The sequence below is a fragment of the Delphinus delphis genome, chromosome 4, assembly GCF_949987515.2.
Source record: "Delphinus delphis chromosome 4, mDelDel1.2, whole genome shotgun sequence".
Classification (NCBI taxonomy): domain Eukaryota; kingdom Metazoa; phylum Chordata; class Mammalia; order Artiodactyla; family Delphinidae; genus Delphinus; species Delphinus delphis.
Window position 1 is genome coordinate 7807620 of NC_082686.1, and position 22074 is coordinate 7829693.

Below are 22074 nucleotides of genomic sequence, written 5' to 3' on the forward strand. Positions count from 1 at the left end.
CCCCAAAAATTACGATGCAAGAACACCTTAGCTCTTTTATCATGTTTTCCTGTGAGCAGCTGAAACCAGGGACCTTGGCTGTACATAATGCCAAAGAGAAAGAAAAACGCACAAACCGACAAGACCACTTACCATCCTAAATGAGTCTTCCACAAAAAAATAACGAGTGCTTTAAACACAGGGATATGTAGGAATTAATACTAGAGTGTGAAAGCCCAGGTGATACCCACAAGATGGTTCTCAGGGGACGGGGCGACAGGTTACTGCTATGCATTATGAGGGATGAAGAAGAATACGATAAGCTATGTTCTTAGGGTTTTCTTCTTCTTTGTACTAAAAATTACTTGATGTATGTTTTCACCCTAGGAAACAAGTCTAGGGAAGGAGATCCATGGTTAAGAAAATGAGACCTTCTACTCTGCACTTCCTGACACCAAAGGCTTCCCAATGTCGAGCAATCCCAAGGATTCTAAGAAATCTGAACAGACTCAGTATACCGATCGGTTTTTCTCCTAACCCTAATCTTAAAATTTCAAACTTTTTTTTCATATATGGCACTAAGACCAAGTTCTGTATCTGGAATGAACCATCTGATCTGTTAGCTTTGGTCACCACTACAAAAATGGATATAAAAATGAGTACTGAACTTGTATTCTGAGAGCTAACAGAGTAAAGGCAGGCCAAAAGGAAACTGGGGAACTAATCTAGAAGAAATTTGGCATTTCCTATCGCATCATTGTATCGCCTTATTATAAGACTTATTACAACAACAAGTTTAACAACATAGGAGCTGGGAAAGACGATACAGTAGCAAACAGAGTAGTCATCTTGTGGGCCTTATATAATTATTGTAGCCTTAATGATTTTTCACATGTATCAACAGTTCTAATAGTCATTAAATAAAAATAAGCCTAAGTTTTTTGGATACTGATTCTGATATACAAAATGTGCCACTTACCTATAAAATGCTCATTACCCTAAGAAAAACACTAAAGGAAGTTTCTTTCATACATGTGGTAAGTGCACTTTATGTAGACAATCTGAACTTTACAAAATCACATTTAAATTTACAGTAAGTTTTTTGCCTTCTGAAAGCCACCTTAATGTATACTTATGCAGGCTAACTTATAAAAAACAGGAGACTTTAGGTTAGGATTAATTCACTGTGGCAGGAATTCTAGACTTTCTTGTATAAAGTCCCTGATAGGCCCCCATCAAGGATCTGGGGAAAGAGGAACGATATTATTTGTATTTCCTCTTGCTTCCAAGCAGGTCAAATCCTAGAGAAAATCATCTAACTCTCACATCCATCCTAAACATTACGGCCTATGAGCACTTTGAATCAAAGAGAAACTGTGAATATCAAGTAAAGAAACAATTTTAAAAAATCAAAATGGTCTGTTAAACCTCCAATGTTTACTTTCCAAGATTTTTGAAGCCTACGTTGATGTAACTACTGTTTTCCTTTCTACACGTCTGACTAAACTTATAGTCAGTATACCTACCAGACCATTCATTACCTGGACCAGGTTAATTGCATAGAAAGATTTCGACTATGTTTACATTTTTCTTAAATTAATTTTAAAAAAGCATAGTAAAGAGTCTGAGGACAAATTATTCAACTGTTTATCATACATAAGACCGCATGACTATAATACAAAGGGGAGTTCTTTTTCATTTAACGTTACAATATACACAGCAAGTCCGGACCAGATCTTACAATCTGCACACAGGTATTTAACCTTTTCCATGCTGTTTATGTTTACAATGCACAGAAGTCCTGTAACCAAACCGTGTAGTAAAGCACACAAAACTGGACTGTAACATAACACAGTATGCAGAAGCATTGGATTTTATGACTTCCTTTATGTAAATAGCGGTTTAAAAACTGCTTTCGTTTTTTGGTGCTTGCTAAGATGTGGCAACCAGCACAGAAAATGACCTGACCCATGTATCTTCACCTTATATTCCTAAACAGCAGTAACTACTGAATTCCTTTTGATATTGCTAGACTCAAGATGATGTCCTTTTATTCACTGTAAACTTTATGAACTACCGAGTTCAAAAATCCATCCACAGGCTTGACATTTAATTACAAAATAAAAATGGATTTCCTGATTAACAACAAAAAAAAATTTTGTGGTTTATAAAAACTGATATTCCCAAGTTTCCATTCACATGATTTTAAGCCTTTTTTCTTTTGTCACTGACTGATTACATATAAAAACCTGCTCTTGTTCAGAAAAAATTGATCTAGTCAGCCACATGGAATTGACCAATAAAAACTAATGTGGTGTTTCTGCTGAGTTGTTTTGAACAGGGTTATCGGCAGAGGTAGATTACTGCTTCTTTTCTAGGCTTCTTTGATCCCGGACAGGTAAATTCCTTAATCTTCATTCTCCCAACTCAACCGCTCAAAAGTTTAACACCATAAAATTGGTCAGTTTAAAATGGGAACACAAATTTAGCAACTGCCAGACTGTGTTACATTAAGGCAGCACAATCTCAAAACTAGGCACCTGTTAGACACCAGCCTGTTCCCTTCCGGGTCATGCATGGAAGTTTTGCTTTACTCGTGCTCATAGTTTGGACCTGTTGGTGCAATCAAGGTCTTGCTTTCAAGTTTACAAGTAGGTTAATCAGGAATACAAGAATCAACTGCTGGTTCCACAGCTTCTGGATCCAGTGTCCCTTTACCTTCAGAAGCCTGAACACATTTAGGATGTAACAGCTGTTGTAATCTTGAGTTAGATGTCAATCTATTATGTTCAGTACACAGATTGCTGTAAATGTATTGGCTATGGATTCAACAACAGTTCCAGTTTTGTTTAAGCAATAGTACAGCCATAATTTTCAACTGACATTTAAAAATGGTCTAGTTACACCTTGTGTCAAAGTGCAGAACTGCTACATTATTGGTTACAGACATCTATGTGCTATAAAAACAGCTTTGGTACAATAAATTATCAAAAAAGAAAATAAATTTTTGTAAAATTCACAGCATAATTGTGAGGCAAAAAAGCAGTCACATAAAATTCTGCATTTTTTTAAAAATGTTCAGGATGAACAGAAGACATCTTTGTGCAGAAGAAATGGTGGAGATACCACGTGCCGAGAAAAAGCAAAAGAAAAAGTAAAAAGCAGGAAGGGACACAGCTGTAGCTATTTCCATCAAAGCAAACCACTACTTCTGTGACCTTCAACCAATAAGGAAGTCAACTTTATGACACACGCAAAGTGACCTTGCAATACCTTACAATTAGTGGGTCACAAAAGTCTATTTTAAAAGAAAGGCCTCTTGAATTACCCATTCTCTGTGTTTTCAGCATTAAGGACTGTCTGCAAAAGCATGTCCAAAAGTGATTGCATCTGAAATGGTAGGCTCTTCTAACTTCGAGTCCAAATCCATAAGGCCAAAGGTTATCCCAAAGACCACCACTCAGACCTCCCCAGGACTGGCCACAACTGACCCGTTGATTGCTTCTCAGTGCACCTTGGTTAGGAGACCAGTCACGTTCCATTACTATCTCACTGTGGCCTCAACAACGGGAGACCCACAGGATCCCAGGCAATTGCTGCTTTGCTCCTCAGTAGGTTCAGACAGGAGAGTTCTGATCCCGCCACTTAGCATGCTTACTGTGCCTTACAAACTCCAATACAACCGTCCCTTCCATACAGCTGAAGGTGATGTTTGTGTGAGCTGGAGGTCCCTCTTCCTTACAGTACTGCATTTCCGTGCCCAAGTGTGTTTAGAGGACTTAAAACCCCAAATTTCCCACCCCCCACCCTAAACAAAATGAAAACAAAACAAAAACGGGAAGGAAAAAAGGAAAAACAAAAATGGAAGGAAAAACACCCTCATGGGGCCCTTTAAAATGCAAATTATGTGCAGTGCCTTTTATTTTAAAATTAGTTGGCAAATGATTAAGACCAACATCTGAACAACAACTTCTGTGGAACAGAAAGACAAAAACCCCACTATGACTGGGATGTGGCGAGTTAAAATGGGGGAGGCAAAAAGAGGACACCTCTGAGCTATCCGTGAAGATGGGTTTGGACATGGCTCTTTTAAAAACTTCATTGTCCCTTTGCAATCTTTTCAAGTTAAAAAAAAAAAAAAAGTCAGCTTTGCCCTCTTGTAGCGGTTCAGTGTGTTAATCTCCTTCTGATTCAAGCAGCTTTGCACTTTGTTTTTTGGAAAAAAACACCACTTCTATAAAAACACACAAGAAACAAACTCAAGTTTCAATTTAGTCACGAGCTAGCTACAGGACTCTGTTGCACACAAACTCCTGTCATGGGGGACTCTTCTCTATCAGCCCCTTGCCTCATTGTCAGATGTCCTTCAGTCATGTAATGTGCAGGACCTGTATTAGCAGAAAATTGGTATGTTGGATGTCCAGCTATGCCAGTCTCTTGGCGGGGATTGGAGTAGACGGTTAAATTAACGTCCATAGCTCCATTCTGTCCAAAGTCCAAGGTATTAGCAGCCACTGGGCGATTCTGGTAGGCTTGATTGCCTTGATTACCAGTAGAGGAGGAAGATGTAGAGGAAGAAGTAGTTGAGGAAGACAGGGATGTCATGGAGTGGTGACTATGGCCAACCTCCATAGAATCCTGGGTAGAGGAGCTATTTGTTGGAGAATTGTAGACCCTTGGCCTGGTCCGGTTGCCCAAGGCTTGTTGTCCATGGTGGTGGTGGTGATGGTGGTGGTGGTGATGATGATGGGAACTGTTTCCATGGTGATGATGCAATGCATTCTGTTGAGGGGCTACATGAAAGGTTGTTTCTTGAACAGGATGAGTTTCAACAGTGACTTGTGTAGGAGCTTCAGTGCCTGACCAACCAATGGGAGCAGGAAATTGCTGACGCACCTGTAAGAACAGATTTTAAAACGATTTAAGAGTACCATTTCCAAGCTTTAATCTTCGATAAAAAGCTACAACACTAGCATTTACATTAGTTAGAGAGAGGGTTTTGAAACCTTAATGTGTTAGACAGTTCTGTAACACAAACTTCCAAATGTGTTCAAGAGTGAAAAATATTTTATTATGAAAGCTTCAATTTTTAGCAAGTTACACCCATACTCATATATTTTACTCGCCACTTTCTTTTCTTGGGAGCACTGTTTAAGCCAGGGGTCAGCAAACTTCTTCTGGGAAGGGCCAGATAGTAAATATTTCTGACAGGTCCAAAAGGCATTCTTTACTTTCCCCCTAAAGCTCCTCCTCTCTCCAATCTTTCCTGTTTTAATAGAACCACTAGTACCCATCTAGCTGCTCAACCATTCCTCCATCCAAACAATCAGCAAGTACTACTAAAGCTACCTCCAAAATAGAACCCAAATCTGGCCTCTTTTCTCCATCTCCACCACGACTACTCTATCCTAGGTCACTATCATCTCTTGCCTAGACTAATATAACAGCCTCCTAAATCAACTCCCATCTTCCATCTTTGCCTTTTTCCAAACCATTCTCCAAAGAGTAGCAAGAACAGTCTTTTTAAAACACAAATCCAAATCAGGCAAGAAAAAGAAAAGTCATCCACATTGGAAATAAAGAAGTAAAATGGTCACTACCTGCAGATGACGTAACATTACATTATATGGAAAACCCTGAAGACTCCGTTAGAAAACTGTTAGAACTAATAAATGAACTCAATAAGGTTGCAGAATATAAAATCAATACACAAAAATCGACTGCATTTCTATATACTAATAATGAAACAGAAAAAGAAAACAATCCCATGTACAACTGTATCAAAAAGAATAAAATATCAAGAAATAACTTTAACCAAGGAAGTAAAAGACCTGTAGAAGAAGAAGGTCTGGAAGAAGAAGACAAAAATAAATGGAAGGATAGTCCATGCTCACAGACTGGAAGAGTGTAAGAATCAATGTTGTTAAAATGTCCCAACTACCCAAAGCAATTTACAGATTCAACGCAATCCCCCACAAAATTCCAACGTCATTTTTCAAAAAAAAAAAAAGAATAATCCTAAAATTTGTAATCCACAAAGAAACCCAAATAGCAAAAGCAATCTTGAGAAAGAAGAACAAAGATGGAGGCATCATGCTCCCTGGTATCTAACTATACTACAAAGCTATAGCAATTAAAACAGTATGGTACTGACATAAAAAAAGGCACATAGATCAATGGAACGGAACAGAGAGCCCAGAAATAAATCTACGCGTATATGGTCAACTAATTTATGACAAAGGAACGAAGAATATACAATGGAGAAAGGACAGTCTCTTCAATAAATGGTGTTGGGAAAACTAGACAGCCACATACCAAAGAATGAAACTCAACCACACTATCTTACACCAAACACAAAAATTAACTCAAAATGGATTAAAGACTTGAATGTAAGACCTGAAACCATAAAACTCCTAGAAGAAAACATAGGCAGTAATAAGCTCCTTGACATAGGTCTTGGTGATGATTTTTTGAATCTGACACCAAAGCAAAAGCAATAAAAGCAAAAATAAATAAATGGGATGACAACATACTAAAAAGCTACTGCCCAGTAAAGGAAACCATCAACAAAATGAAAAGGCAACTTACTGAATGGGAGAAAATATTTGTCAATCATATTATCTGGTAACAGGCTAATATCCAAAATATATAAAGAACTGATAAAACTCAACAGCAAAAATCCAAACAATCTGATTGAAAAATGGGCAGAAGATCTGACTAGACATGTTTCCAAAGAAGACATACAGATGGCCAACAGGTACAGGAAAAGAAGCTCAACATCATGAACCATCAGGGAAATTCAAATCAAAACCACAACGAGATATCACTTCACACCCATGAGAATGGCTATTATCAAAAAGACAACAAATAGCAAGTGTTGGTGAGGATGTGGAAAAAAGGGAACCCTCATGCACTGCTTGGTAGGAATATAAATTAGTGCAGCCACTATGGAAAACAGTATGGAGGAGGTTCTTCAAAAAATTAAAAACAGAACTACCATATGATCCTGCAATTCCACTTCTGGGTATTTATATGAAGAAAACAACAACAGTATCTTGAAAAGATATATGTACCCCCATGTTCATTCACTTCAGCATTATTTACAATAGCCAAAATATGGAAACAACCCAAGTAAGTGCCCACTGATGGATGAATGGATAAACAAAATAATCCAAAATCCATAAACAATCTGGCCAATGCTCATTTCTCCAAACTTTTCCTCTAGCCATCCTTCCTCTTGCTGCCTAAGTTCCTACTACACAGGATCTTCCTTCTATTCCTCTACCTAGTCAACATCTTTCAGAAGCCTCAGGGTGTTTGTACTTACTGTTCCTTCTGCCTAGAATGCTCTGATTTCTAATTTCTGCTTGGATGATTCTTTCTCATCATTTCAGTTCCAGAGTCTTCCCTCACCACTCTGGCTAATGCTCCCCCAATTTCTGTGGCAGAGGTTCCAAATTGTCCTCAAAAAACATACTCTTCTTCCTGAGCATAAGGCTGCACTACGCTTACTCCCCAGCCTCCCCTGTACTTAGACATGGCCATATGACTGTTTTAGTCAATGGAATATGAATGAAGGTTCCTATGTTACAGCCAGATCTGTCCCACAAAATACATCCCAAGTCCTTCTGCCTGCCAGATGCAGCAGACAACTAGGCCCTTGGGGATGGGGCAGTCATAAGATGGTAGGAACCCAGGATGTGGGAGAGAGCCACGCCACTAACCTGAATACCCACTCTGGACTATTACATAAAAAAGAAACTTCACATTTTTTAAGCTACCATATTTTGGGGGGTCGCCCTGTTATCAGTTCGGCCTATCTGAATTAATACCTCCCACCCAACAAATCACTACTCTCTATTACATTATCCTGTCTTATTTTCTTTTTAACAGTTAATAGTACTTGCAATTTCTATTCATTTGATTCGTTTTATTTATTTTCTGTGTCACGGTAAGCTCTAGGAAGGCAAAGCCTGTGTCTTTATCACCAGTGGCTAGCACAGATCATTAAGACCACTCAACAAAGGTGGTCTCAGAATCAAAATTCAAGAAAAACTATTGAAACTAATCCAGTAGAAAAATAGGCAGAAAGTTCTCAGAAAATATTAATGGTTCTTAAACTATGAAGCTACTTAAATTCATGGAAAGAAGAAATAAGTGAAATGCAACTATACTCTGTCCAATACCAGGTTTTTCAGTTCAGACTGATCCAAAGGTGATCACACTGACTGCTTCTCCAAACTCTGTTAGTGGGAGGCTAAACTGGTAAAACTATATGGAGAGCAATCTGGCAACAGCTATCAAAATGACAAACCACGTTACTCTTTGACCCAGCAATTTCACATCCAGGAACTCATATCACATATAAACTGCATGTGTGTGGATGATTTATATGTAGGGTTATTTATTACAGCATTATTTGCAGTAGTAAAAAAGATTGGAAATAAGCGAAATGTCCATTAATAGGGAACTACTGCAATGACTTGGAATATCTAAACAATGGAATACTGTGTGACTGTTAAAAACACAACAAAAAGAATGAAAAAGCTCCCTATATGATACAGAAAGAGCTCCATAATATACATTTTAAAATATATGTAGGGCTTCCCTGGTGGCGCAGTGGTTGACAGTCTGCCTGCCAATGCAGGGGATGCAGGTTCGTGCCCCGGTCCGGGAAGATCCCACATGCCGCAGAGCGGCTGGGCCCGTGAGCCATGGCCGCTGAGCCTGCGTGTCCGGAGCCTGTGCTCCGCAACGGGAGAGGCCACAACAGTGAGAGGCCCGCGTACGGCAAAAATAAATAAATAAATAAAAATATATGTAAAACATGTTAAAATAAAAAAAACAAGATGTGTGCACGGTATGCTACCATTTGTGTACAAAGGTTAGGTGAAGGATATACATTTGTATTTGCTTGCATATGTATAAAACATCGCAGAAAGACTACATAAAACTAATAACATTAATTTAGAAACCGGGAGAAAGGGATGGAAGAAGGAAGGTCGTTCTAAAGAATTAGGGAAAGCCTCTGGCCGTGATATTTGAGACCTGAAGGATATATAGTAGTCACCAAAGCAAAGACAGAGGAAAAGCTTATTCCAGGCTGAGCACGGTCAATGTGAGAAATGTGAAAGGGAACATGCTATACAGTCTGAAAAATGAAAAAAAAAAAAATTCCAGGAAGACCAGAATGAATGAAGAGGAGGAAGGATGCCTGGGTAGGAGCCAGATGACAGAAATCACTGAATCCTGTGTAAGAAGTCGCAATTTTTTTTTTAAGTACAAGAGAAAGCCAGAAACTGGCTGAAAGCAAGGGAAAGAGCTGGATCAGACTGCTCTACTGAACATTCACTAGGCTGCAGAGAAGAGAACAGAGGCGAACTGGTGAATGAAACTGGACGCTGGAAGTCCGGTTGGAATAATCTTTACAGCAAGATAAGCTAGAGATGATTGTACCAAGCAGGTGAAGTAGAGAGAACAGACACATATGTAGGATATTCAGAATCCATACTATTTACCATTGGATTCAAGGTGGGGGGTGAGGGAGAGAGGAGTCAAGAATGAACTCCCCAGGTGCCAGGTGTACGACCTGAGCAAATGGGTAAATTCAGGGCCACTTGTATTGATACAGATAAAAGGAGATGAGCTTTGGCGGAGGAGGAAATGATGACATCAGTTTATAGGATGCATTTGCAGTGTTATGCTGTAGGGACTTCCAAAACGGTATTTATAGTAAATGATTAGAAATAAAGGTGTGGGGCTCAGGAGTGAAGTCTAGATCAGAAATAAAGACATGAAGTGACCGACATCGAGATGGTAGCTGCAGTCATTGGTAAGAGCAGGTGAGGTCACCAGGAAGTGTTTAAGGTGAGAGACAGGACACAGACCACCCACGTTTACATGGCCGCGGGGGAGCAGAGAATCCAAAAAGGAGACAGTGAAGGAAGGAGGTGGGCTGGGATGAGGGCCATCCTGTCCGGGAAGGCAGAGGAGAGTGCTACAAAAAGCATGGAGAGGGGCTTCCCTGGTGGCGCAGTGGTTGGGAGTCCGCCTGCCGATGCAGGGGACGCGGGTTCGTGCCCCAGTCCGGGAAGATCCCACATGCCGCGGAGCGGCTGGGCCCGTGAGCCATGGCCGCTAAGCCTGCGCGTCCGGAGCTTGTGCTCTGCAACGGGAGAGGCCACAGCAATGAGAGGCCCGCGTACCGCAAAAAAAAAAAAGCACAGAGAGGCCAGGGTTGTGTCAACGTGAGTGAGGACCAGAGAGTGACAAGTGACTGAGTGTCTGCCGGGCTCCTCAGTAATGACCACTGTGACTCCACAGGAACAGTTTCCTGAGTTGGGAAGCAGCCCAACTGGAGCAGCTGAAGACTTCTTAAAGGGTGAAGTAATAGTAGCAGAAATGTGGGGCGAGGAAGACAAGGGCCAGGGAAAGGTTTTGCTTCAGATGGGAGAGAGCTGGGGATGATCAGGTGCTGACGGGAAGAAGGCGAGCAGAGGACACAGGGGCCAGTGGCTGAGCAGGGCCAAGTCCTGTGCAGGTGGGAGGAGAGGGGCAGGGCCCGAGGTGGCTGACCCCAGGCAGGAGCTGCTGCCCCTGCTGACAAGGGGCCGGAGAAAGGGGACAAGCACACATGGCGGTGGGGCGAGGTGGCTGGTGACACGCAGTGAAGCGCTCCTTTCTGAGGACTGTTCCTTACACAGTGAGGAGTGAGGGAGAGCAGAGAAGGGGAGGCAAAGGTTTCTAGCAAGAGTAGGAGAGTCTGAAGCAATTATTAAAGAGAATGGGAGCACGATGAGATGACCTGAGAAACATGCAAGCTTGCCCAAGTAGATGCTGGTGACTACAAATTAACAGGGGTAACAATGCATCTACAGATATGCCTTTCTCCACCAGCACTCAGCTGCCCCAGTCCCAAGAATGGGCAGTGATATTCATCAACTTCCATTTTATTTCTCATTAGATAATATACTTGCCTCTCACTGTAAACATCATAATGCAGTACTCAGTATGAATTAACTTATTATTTTACAAAGAGTATTTAATAAATATTCTACCATCATCTGCTTCACCCCTTAAAAAAATTTACTTAATTAGATCCTCTTTAACAAAAAACCTTCAAAACAAAAAATGGAGGTGAAAATCAAACCACAAACTGATTCAGAATCTAGGACTGTCAGTGATAGCAGATCACAAGAGGCAGTGGAGTGCAGTAATTAAGATCACGCACCTCGGAAAGTTCCCTAAACCTTGAAGTCACAGTTCCCAAAGTAAAATGAAAATCCAAACAGGGCAAGGCTCAAAATGCTGCCGGAGTAAACAAGATAAACAAACACCTGGAGCAGCTGCTGGTACGCACTCAATAAACGGGAGCTACTTCTAAACACGGAGGGAAAATGTTGCAAGGATGTGTAAGTTAGAATTCCTTACAACCAAGGAAGATATGAACCTTTTAGAGTAAATGACATTATCATTCTAAAACCACTTGGCATCCAACACTGGTACGCCTGGGCACAGTGGAGGGCGTCAATGAAGGGCTGTGTGACTGCTCACCTGGGGACTGTGTGTCTCACAGTCCATGGCCTGGACAGCAGCTGTGAAGTGCCCGCCGCTGTGCCGATGCTGGTGCGTTGGGTCCGACCTGGCTCTCCCACTGTTGCTAGTCCCCGATGACCCACCTGAAGCATCACAACACGGTACAGCTTGTGAGTGTAAAGTTAATTCTGTTCAAGTATATATCCTAAAACTATAACATTAAAACGGGAAGTGAGTCACCAAAAAAAAATCTGTATTAACCTGAAGTATACCAGGAAGGCTTCCAATTCTCTATGTTCTTTCACATCAACCACTGAACTAAAATATGACCAAGTTTGGTTAAGTCAGGGGAAAACTCAAGCATGTGAACCAAGTATTTCCATTTTAAAAACAATTTTAAAATTTGGCTAATAAGGAGTATTGTTTCCAAGCAGAATTTATTATACGCATAATTAAGTATTAGAGCTTTGGGGGAGGTGAATTTTTTTACTAGCCACAAAGAACAGGTTCGGGAAAAATAATTCCTCCCACCCATTAACAAACTTTAAAAAACTTTAAAATAACCCCCACTTTGTAAAGAAAAGAGGAAACATTTCAAAGCCTAATATAATATCAAAAGAACAGACCTGAGCTTGAAGATGTACTGGAGGTGGTGCCCGAAGACTGTGACTGCTCCATGGCAGGACTCGTGGATACACTATTACTTGTGTTTGTACCTTCATCAGCTGTTTTCTTGAAAAAACTGTGCTGCAGGGCATAGTAAGGTTGAATTCGAGTTTTGGGGTCATAATCAAGCATCCTTAAAATGAGGTCTTTGAACTTCAAGTAGTCAGCTACTGTATGACCCGATTCCCCAGCACGACGCCCACCAGGTCCTCCTGTTTCTACTCCGAGAATATTATGAAGTTTGCGGGTTCCTGGTGGTTTATACTCCTAAAGAGAAAAAAGATAAAAAGGCTTTCTCTAAATCTGATGGAATATGTAAAAGCCTACGTAATGTCAAATATGCTTACATGTATGATAATGTTGAGGCCTTTATTAAAAAGAATGCTTTATAGTTAGAGCCTCTATATTTTCACACTAATGTGAAATATTCACAATACTATTCACATACTATTCCGAACACACTGTACTTAGGAGAAATTCACTTTTGAGACCAGAAATGACTATAAAGATCATCTAGCCCAGAGATCAGCAGACTATGGCCTGGCTCAGAGCCTGTTTTTATATAGCCTCCACTATGAATTGTTTTCATATTTTTAAAGATTGTAAAAACAAACAAAACCAAGTAAGAATACTCAACAGAAGCCCACAAAGCCGAAACCTTTACTATGGGGTCCTTTACAAAGGAAGTGTGCCAACCAGTGGTTGTGAACCTCTTTTCTGCCCAATACACCTGTGAACTCAGGGGCACTTACTCAGTAACAGTGGCTCATTAAAGTTTTAAAGATCACTCCTAATAAAGAATCATGGGTCTAACCCTACCTGCTCATATGCAGATAGAAGAATCAGAAGTAAATTATTTATGCCTCATTTTATTGATAGAAAATATGGTTAATAATAAATTGCCTTAACATGTGCTGAGATTTTCTGGGAACTCATTTTAACAGATAACAGTATAACCTTTAAAATCCCTATGAATACTGAATTTATTCAGAATAGTATCATTGGATTTTTGCTTCTAGGTACAATGTAGAAATTCGCAAGAGACCATCGCTCTTACTCTAAAATCAAGAACAAGCCAGGCAGGCACACAACAAAATCACTGCTTTTTAAAAACCTATCAGAGAGCTGAGGACTAAAGAAACCAGATTAACTAAATTCTAGAAAATGAAGAGTCTTTCCTAGGAAAGAAGAGACTTATGGTGGGAGAAGGAGCAAATGCCACAGATGTGACTAAGAGTCCAGCCCAACTCCCAACCAACTTCTAACAGCCACGTGTGGCTGGGCCACAGGACGGGACAGGCAGATGACCCAGGGAGGGTCCCCCAGGGCACTGCAGAGCTGGGTCCAGAGCAGCATTATGGACACAGATCACCCCGAGGCACCAAGAGTTAGCAGCGGGTTGCTGGCTGGGCAACAATGCATAAAAGATCTCTGCAGTTTCCGAACACCGCTTAAAACCTATGAAGACAGTGGAGAATAGAATCTAAGTCAAGCAAACAAACAAAACACAGCCCAGATTCAGCTAAACTACAAATGAAACTGACTCAGTCTCATCACACTAGCAGCCTGACAGAGTAAGCAGCATGCCTCTTTCTAAAGGGAAATAAGATTTACTTCCATCTCAACTGTTCTTAAATACAGCAAGTCCAACATACATATAAAAAATTATAGACACATGAAACAAACAAACAAAAAGGGTCCATAATCAAGTGAAAAAAATAGTAGAAAACTCACATATATAAATGACCCAAATGTTGAAACTGACAGACAGGTATTTTAAAATAACTATGGGGCTTCCCTGGTAGCGCAGTGGTTAAGAAACCGCCTGCCAACGCAGGGGACATGGGTTCGGGCCCTGGTCCAGGACGATCCCACATGCCACAGAGCAACTAAGCCCGTGCGCCACAACTACTGAGCCTGTGCTCTAGAGCCCATGAGCCACAACTACTGAGCCCATGTGCCACAGCTACTGAAGCCCGTGTGCCTAGAGCCTGTGCTCCGCAACAAGAGAAGCCACTGCAACGAGAAACCCGCACACCATGACAAGGAGTAGCTCCCGCTTGCCACGACCAGAGAAAGCCTGCACGCAGCAACAAAGACCCAACGCAGTCAAAATAAATTAATTTTTTTTAAATAACTATGATAAAAAGAATTTACTTCAAAAGTTAGGTAACGTGTGGATAGACTGGGGGGGTGTTATTTAAAGCTAGTTTTTTTTCTTTTTTTCTTTTCTTTTTTTTTTTGCGGTACGCGGGCCTCTCACTGTTGTGGCCTCTCGCATTGCGAAGCACAGACTCCAGATGCACAGGCTCAGCGGCCATGGCTCACGGGCCCCACCGCTCCGCAGCACGTGGGATCTTCCTGGACCGGGGCACGAACCCGTGTCCCCTGCATCGGCAGGCGGACTCTCAACCACTGCGCCACCAGGGAAGCCCAAAAGTATTTTTTTTAAAAAAAAGATAAATTAAGTGAAAACACTAGAACTAAAAGAAATGCAGAGAATCCATTTAATGGTTTTAACAGCAGACTGGGCTCAAGAGAAGAAAAGCAATCAGTGAACTAGAAAGACAGAGCAAAGAAATTATCTAAACTAACACACAAAAAGAAAACAAAATGAATAAACCAGAGACCTCTAATAGTAAGCACTATAACATATATTTAATTGAATAATTAGCAGGAGAAGAGAGAGTGAAGCAGAACAAATATTTAAAAGGATGATGTCTGAGCACTTTCAAAAACTGATGAAAGAGATTAATCCACAGATCTAACAAACTCAGCAAACTCCATGGAGAATAAATACAAGGAAAACTATACATAAGAACCTAATAGTCAAACTGCTGAAAAATCAAACATAAAAAAAAAGCAAAAAAAAAAGAGGTTGAACAAAAAGATCTACAAAATTCATACCAGCTTTTATATGTCATGTTTGAGCGTGTCACCCAAATTGCTTGCTTCTTTTCTCTTCCACAGAAGATCCCTGTGCTAAAGGCATTTTCCTTCTTTGTTATATCCCCAAGTTCTCTTTCTCAGTGTGAGAGCGTGCTAAGCGCAGCTTGAGAAGACCTGAGCTTGCTTTCTAGCCCTACCATTCCTTGCTGTGGTCGCCAAAGAATTTATTTAACACTCTTGAATCTCAGTTTTCTGATGTGTAAAAATGGAACTGAGAATATCTATTATTACTATCTATTGTCATCTTATTGTGAGAATCAAATAAAAACATCTTAAGTTATAATAATAAAAAAAAAGCATCAAAATCAGCCAGGGGGAAGACAGAGAAATATTTCATAAAGAAAACAATGCTTAGAAAAACCACTGACTTTTCTTCAGAAACAATGTAATACAGAAAACAATGTCATTAATATATTTAAACAACTAAATTTGTTTAGGTTTACGTAAACCTAAAATTCTATATCAATTTGTAATTTCCATATCCACGGAAAATATCTTCCCAAAAACGAAGGTGAATAAAGGTATTTTCAGATAAGCAACTGCTGAGAGAATTCATCAGCAGAAGTTATTCACTATAAAATAAAAAGTTAAAAGCTGAAGGAACATAATACAAGATTGAAGTCAGGAACTGCAAAAAGAAATGAAAAATTCTATGGGTAAAAAGAAAAGAACTTTTTTTTTTCTTTGGGGCTTGCAGGATCTTAGTTCCCCAACCAGGGACTGAACTCGGGGCCGCAGTAGTGAAAGCTCCAAGTCCTAACCACTGGACCACCAGGGAATTCCCAAAAAGAACTTTTTATTTTCTTTATTTTTTATGTACTTTTAAATCTCTTTAAAAAATCATTTTTAATTTAAGTAGTCAATGTTTGTGAGGGTTATAACATATGTGTAAGTGATATATGATGACAAGAGACAGAAGGACTTAGATAAAAGCACGTGGTTATCACACGGTTTATAAAGTGATATAACATTTTGTTAAGTTCAACTGGTAAGTTAAAGATGCATACAGTAAAAGCAACACTAAAAATTACACACCGAAGAACAGCTAAACAGTCACTTAAGAAAAGGTGAAATAAAATACCAAAAAGTACTCAACTCAAAAGAAGGCAGTAAAGAAGGAACAGGGAACAAAGAACAGATAAAACAAATAGAATACAAATAAGGCAAAAGTCTAAAACCCAAACCCCTGAATAATTAAATAGGTTAAATATTCATTGTGAAAGGAAGATACTATTTGACTAGATTAAAAAGGATGACTCAACTACATTTTGTATACAGAAGTCATACTTCACATACAAAAGTATGAACAGGTTTACTACAGTAAAAGGGTAAAAAAACCACTATAAAAATGTTAAGAATTAAAAAGCTGGCATAGCTAGAGTAATATTAGACAAAGTAGACTCAAAGACAAAAATATTATTAGAGATAAAGAGGAATATTTCATGGTAATGAAAGACTGAATTTATCACCAAGTCCTAAAAATACTAAACAAGTATACCTATTAAGAGAGCTTCAAAAAACATAAAGCAACTGAAGGAGATAAAGACAAATCCAGTATCATCACTAAAAATGAACACTCCTCTCAGTTATTGATAAAACAAATATACACAGACAGACACAAAGTAAGGATGTAAAGATTCTCGAAGAAAGATAAGGCCAACAGGCCCATGAAAAGATGCTCAACATCGCTGATTATTAGAGAAACGCAAATCAAAACTACAATGAGGTATCACCTCACACCAGTCAGAATGGCCATTATGGAAAAGTCTATAAATAATAAATGCTGGAGAGGGTGTGGTGAAAAGGGAACCCTCCTGCACTGTTGGTGGGAATGTAAATCAGTACAACCACTATGGAGAACAGTATGGAGGTTTCTTAAAAACTAAAAATAGAGTTACCATATGATCCTGCAATCTGACTCCTGGACATATATCCAGAGAAAACTAATTCGGAAAGATACAAGCACCCCGATGTTCACTGCAGGACTATTTATTGGGTTGGCCAAAAAGTTCGTTCGCGTTTTCCCATAACATCTTGCAGAAAACCCCGAACTTTTTGGCCAACCCAATACAATAGCCAAGACATGGAAGCAACCTAAATGTCCATCGACAGATGAGTGGATAAAGAAGATGTGGGGTGTATGTGTATATATATAGCGAAATATTACTCAGCCATAGAAAAGAATGAAATAATGCCATCTGCAGCAACATGGATGGACCTAGAGATTATCATACTAAGTGAAATAAGCCAGACAAAGAAAAATAGATCACTTATATGTGGAATCTAAAAAAAAAAAAAGGAAAAGAAAAGAAAGATGCAAATGAACTGACTTTCAGAACAGAAACAGACCTACAGACATAGAAAACAAATTTATGGTTACCAAAGGGGAAAGGGATGGGAGGGATAAATTAGGAGTTTGGGATTAACATATACACACTAGTATATATAAAACAGATAACCAACAGGGACATACTAGATATTTTGCAATAACCTAGAAGGGAAAAGAATCTGAAAAAGAATATATATATGTATGTGTAACTGAATTACTATGCTGTACATCTGAAACTAATACAACATTGTAAATCAACTACATATACTTCAATTTAAAAAAAACTTTTAAAGGAGAGTATCTTCATAAACTTGAGGAAGGTAAAGATTTCTTAGAATACAAAAAACACTATTCATTAAAAAAAAGAAATTAAATTTCCTGCTCATTAAAAACTACTACTAAGGAAAGAAATAGGCGAGGTGCAGTCTGAGAATACTGACAACATGTATGTGACAAAGGACTTATATCCATTACATGTTAAAAAAAAAAGGAACTCCTACAGCTCAACAATTAAACATCCCAATAACAAACAGGCAAAAGACTGGAAAGACTATCACAAAAAAGAAGATACACGAATGGCTAATGAGCACATGAAAAGGTGGTCACTATCATCAGTCATGGGGAAATGCAAATGAAAACCACTATATATATCCATTAGAATGGCTAAAATCAAGAAGACCAACCACATCAAATGGTGAGGATGTCATGCAACTGCAACTCTCATACCTGTGGGGATGCAAAATGATAAAACTGTGGGAAACTGTTTGCTCTTTTCTTATGAAGGTAAACACACATACACCCTATGATCTGGTAATTCTACTTCTAAGTAGTGAACCCAGAGAAATGAAAATTTAAGTGTACAAAAGTTGATACAACAATGTTCCCAGTAGCCTTATTCATAATAGTCCTAAACTGGAAACAACCCAAACATCCACTGACAGGTAAATATAAATACAGTATTTCCATTCAATGAAATACTATGAAGCAATAAGATGGAGTAACTTCTGAGACACAATATGGATGAATCTCCAAAAACAATGTCTGTTAAGTGAAAGAAACAAAGTAATAAATACTATACAGATCCCATTTACATGAATTTTTCCTATGAATAGTCAAAACTAACCTATGATGACAGAAATCAGAAACTGAGGGTGAGATGACAGAAAAGGATATAAGAGGTGGTGGAAGTACTTACTCTATGCCTTGTTTTAGGTAGTGGATATATACTGTTGTATTTAAAAGTTAAAAAGTTAGAACACTTAAGACACTCATCTTACTGTGTATAAATTATACTTCAACAAAACGGTATCGTTTATACTCTTAATTCTTCATCCCCTTTCCCCACCAAAGGAAAAAAATAGATAGTAGGTATGGATTTCATTACTAGGAAGCTAAAATGGGCCCTTGAAACATAAAATGAGAAATTAAAAATAAAATCACTAAGGAAATAAAGCAAACAAATATACCCAATGATGGTGCATGCACACCTGTTTATACTTACGGTTAAAATCCCTAGTGCATCGTTACAATGTAACCATTTGGTTATGGATTTGATTTTTTTGTTGCTGAAAATTTATTTCTATTCAAAGAGAAGTAATTATCTTACACTTTAAAAAATAAAGTTTCTTAAGTCAGCTGCTTAATTGCAGCTAAAGAAAACCATAATTATCTATGGTTAATTAATATGTATTAAATGTGGGTCAAGATACTCACTTTCAATTTTAAGGGAAAAGATTTAACTACTCTTTTCTGAAATGTCCCCCCTAAACAATTTAAAATAATTATACCTGAATTTTGGAGAAATGATAGGTTACAACTCATTGTGACTTAACTGTGGTTTTATAAGGCAGAGATTAGGGAAATGGAATGAGATGAATGTTTCATTTAGAAAAAGGAAAAAAAACAGCAGCAGCAGAAGAAAAAAAAAACTTCAAAGTGGAAAAAGAAGTGGTAGCCTGTACTGCAGAGAGATAAAAACATAAAGAAGGCTTCACATCCTCCATGCTAATTAAAATCAACTGGTAGGAGCAACCTTGAATGCTGCAGAAGCTAAGGACTCCTAGGCTGTGTTTTGGTTCAATGGGAAAAGGCGCCATGACTGATAAAGCTATGTGGACAAAGGCAAAAGGATTCAGGATGTCTGCTTGGTATTTTCCATCCCTTCCTTATGGGGAGTAGGCATAATTTAGCTGCCAGATATTACAATGCCTGGAACTTCAGAGAATAAGGCAAAATGCAGTAAGTTACAAATCAGTTGTGAAAGATAGTCATGTATATGTATTATTTTTTTTAATATTCTTAAAAAAAAACCCATTTGATATTAAAAGTTAAGACTCCATAGCTGAAGGTGAATTACAGCACATAAGCATCATCTTCAATTCACTGGAAATGACACCTGGTGGCAGCATCGCTAAAACGCAAGGGCAAAATAAAAAGTGTAGCAAAAATAAAATCTAAGTGTTGAAAACGCAAAAACTACAATCACAAGGTGTCTGGTATATGTATCACATACAATCACAGATTTATAGATTATTTTCATCTTATACTAGAAACAAGCTAGATTACAAAACATATGTTTATTTTCAGATATATAAAACAAAGATGTAAATCAAGATGCAAAACTGTTATCATTTACTCTATTAAACTGACACAGTTTAGGTCTCTGAAAAAAGTTCTCAGATAGAAGAAAATTACTAAAACGTACCTAACGTGTTTAAAAACCTCACTTAAATTTTAAAGATTTTGGAGATGTGAAACTCCTGTTACCCAAGCTAGGAATCTGAAATCTATCAAAAGGACCATTTAGTCAGTTCATGTTCTTGTCACAAACTGCTTAAGAATCCTTTTCTCTCATCTGAACTTAAAAAAAAAAAAAAAAAAAAGCGATTTACTGCAATTATGACTTCCACTGTTCACAGCTGCAGTATTGTTAACTGTGACTTCACTACGTACTCAAACTATGAGAAACAAAGGTCAAACTTACTAATTCTACTGTGGAAACAAGGCATGGTGATTTGATCAGCTACCTCAAAAGGCAGACATACAGTTTCAAAATGAAGCCTTAAAGAGCACTAAGCAAACACTGGTCCATACAGATAGTTCAGGTCAAACTCTATAACCAACTTATGAAGAAAATATACATACCTAAGTTATCAGTGGAACTACTGTTAATAACTGACTTCAGCAACACTGATTTCAAGTAAATACAAAATGCGCTATATAAAGACAGCTCAGTAAAAGAAATAACAAAGGCTCAAAAAAATTATTTCCCTATTTTACCCGTTTTCCATCTTTGGTCTTCTTTAAGTTCCAAGTGCCATCTGGCAACTTCTCAAAGAACTTTCTTGCTTTTGGTGCTTGGTCAAGAATATGAGCAGGTGGAATACCCAGAACTTCCACTATTTTATTCATCTGATCTACCTGTATTAAAAATAAAAACAAAACACCTGTAATTTCTACTGTAGGAGATCCTATCTGTGCTCATCCATCCATTCATTCATTCATAAATTAGAAATAAATAAATCGAGCATCTCCTGTGTGCGGGGCACTCCTCGGGGCAGTAAGCATAGAATAATGAACAAAAGAGATAAAGTCCCTGCTCTCCTTGAGCCCCACACTCCACAGAGGGGAGGGCACACAATGAAGCAAACACGTACATCCATGGGATGGCAGGTGGTCACGGATACAATGGAGAGTAAGGAAATGACTGGAGGGAGTTTTAAAGTTTAAGTTTTGGGAGAATTTTAGTTAAATAATCAAACAGAGGAAAAAAAAACCCAAAGGCTTAAAAGTGTGGACCCAATAAAAGTATTTTTTTTAAGTGCAGATTAATTCACTCAAATACTGAGCGTCTACTATATGCTGGAAACCATGCGCACTAGAACACAGCAATAAACAAAACAAAAATCCCTGCCCCAAAGTTTGTGTTGTAGAGGAAGAGATCACCAAGAAGCAAATACATAATAAGCAAATACATATCAGGCGACCACTAAGAACCATGGAGAAAATTAAAAGGGGATGGAGAGTGAGAAGGGCACTGCAACTTAAAATAGGGTGTCACGAAAGGCTTCCCCGAGAAGGTGACGTGAGAGCAAAAACATGAAGGCCGCAAGGGCAGGAGCAAGAGCACTCCAGGCACGGAGCAAAGAATGAACGTAAGGGCCCTGGTACAAGCCTGTGGTTCGTTCGTAGGGACCTGAGAGAGAGCTGTGTGTGCTGGGCCGGGAGACGGCAGGGGCGGGGCGGGGCGGGGCGGGGCAGGACAGCAGGGAGAGGTGGAGAGAGAACAGGAGACAGAGGGAGTAAGGGATTTTCAAGCTACTCAAAAGGACTGGCTTTCACCATGAGTGAGATGGAAGCCACTGAAGTTTCAGATGCTCCTAATATTGTTTAAGCCCATGAAAAAGGTACTATTACCTTTATATTATTTATTATTAAAAGAAAACCAAAGACACACTTATGGCAGCTCTGCCAAAAAGTAGCTCACTGGCTAGAGTGAAGTGAATTAAAAGGAAGGAGGAAGGGACACGTTTCTGGCACTATTTACTGACAGTTGTATAACCCAGTTCAAGTCATGAAATTTCATTAGTCTTTCTTTTCTCACATATAAATGAATG

The 22074-nt window shown here is 38.9% G+C and overlaps 1 protein-coding gene across 4 annotated transcripts in view; it reads right to left on the minus strand.

The window, feature by feature from the left end:
• Window positions 1-1612: 1612 nt before the first annotated feature.
• The window catches only part of DYRK1A (dual specificity tyrosine phosphorylation regulated kinase 1A), a 144592-nt gene continuing 124130 nt past the window's right edge, over window positions 1613-22074 (minus strand). For all 4 annotated transcript variants that reach the window (XM_060010305.2, XM_060010306.1, XM_060010304.1 and 1 more), the window contains 4 exons: window positions 20738-20878; window positions 12141-12447; window positions 11533-11657; window positions 1613-4875 (listed from right to left, as the gene is read on the minus strand). In XM_060010305.2, the coding sequence (XP_059866288.1) occupies window positions 4255-4875; window positions 11533-11657; window positions 12141-12447; window positions 20738-20878 (1194 nt within the window). In that variant the 3' untranslated portion in view covers window positions 1613-4254. The remainder of the gene's footprint in view (window positions 4876-11532; window positions 11658-12140; window positions 12448-20737; window positions 20879-22074) is intronic.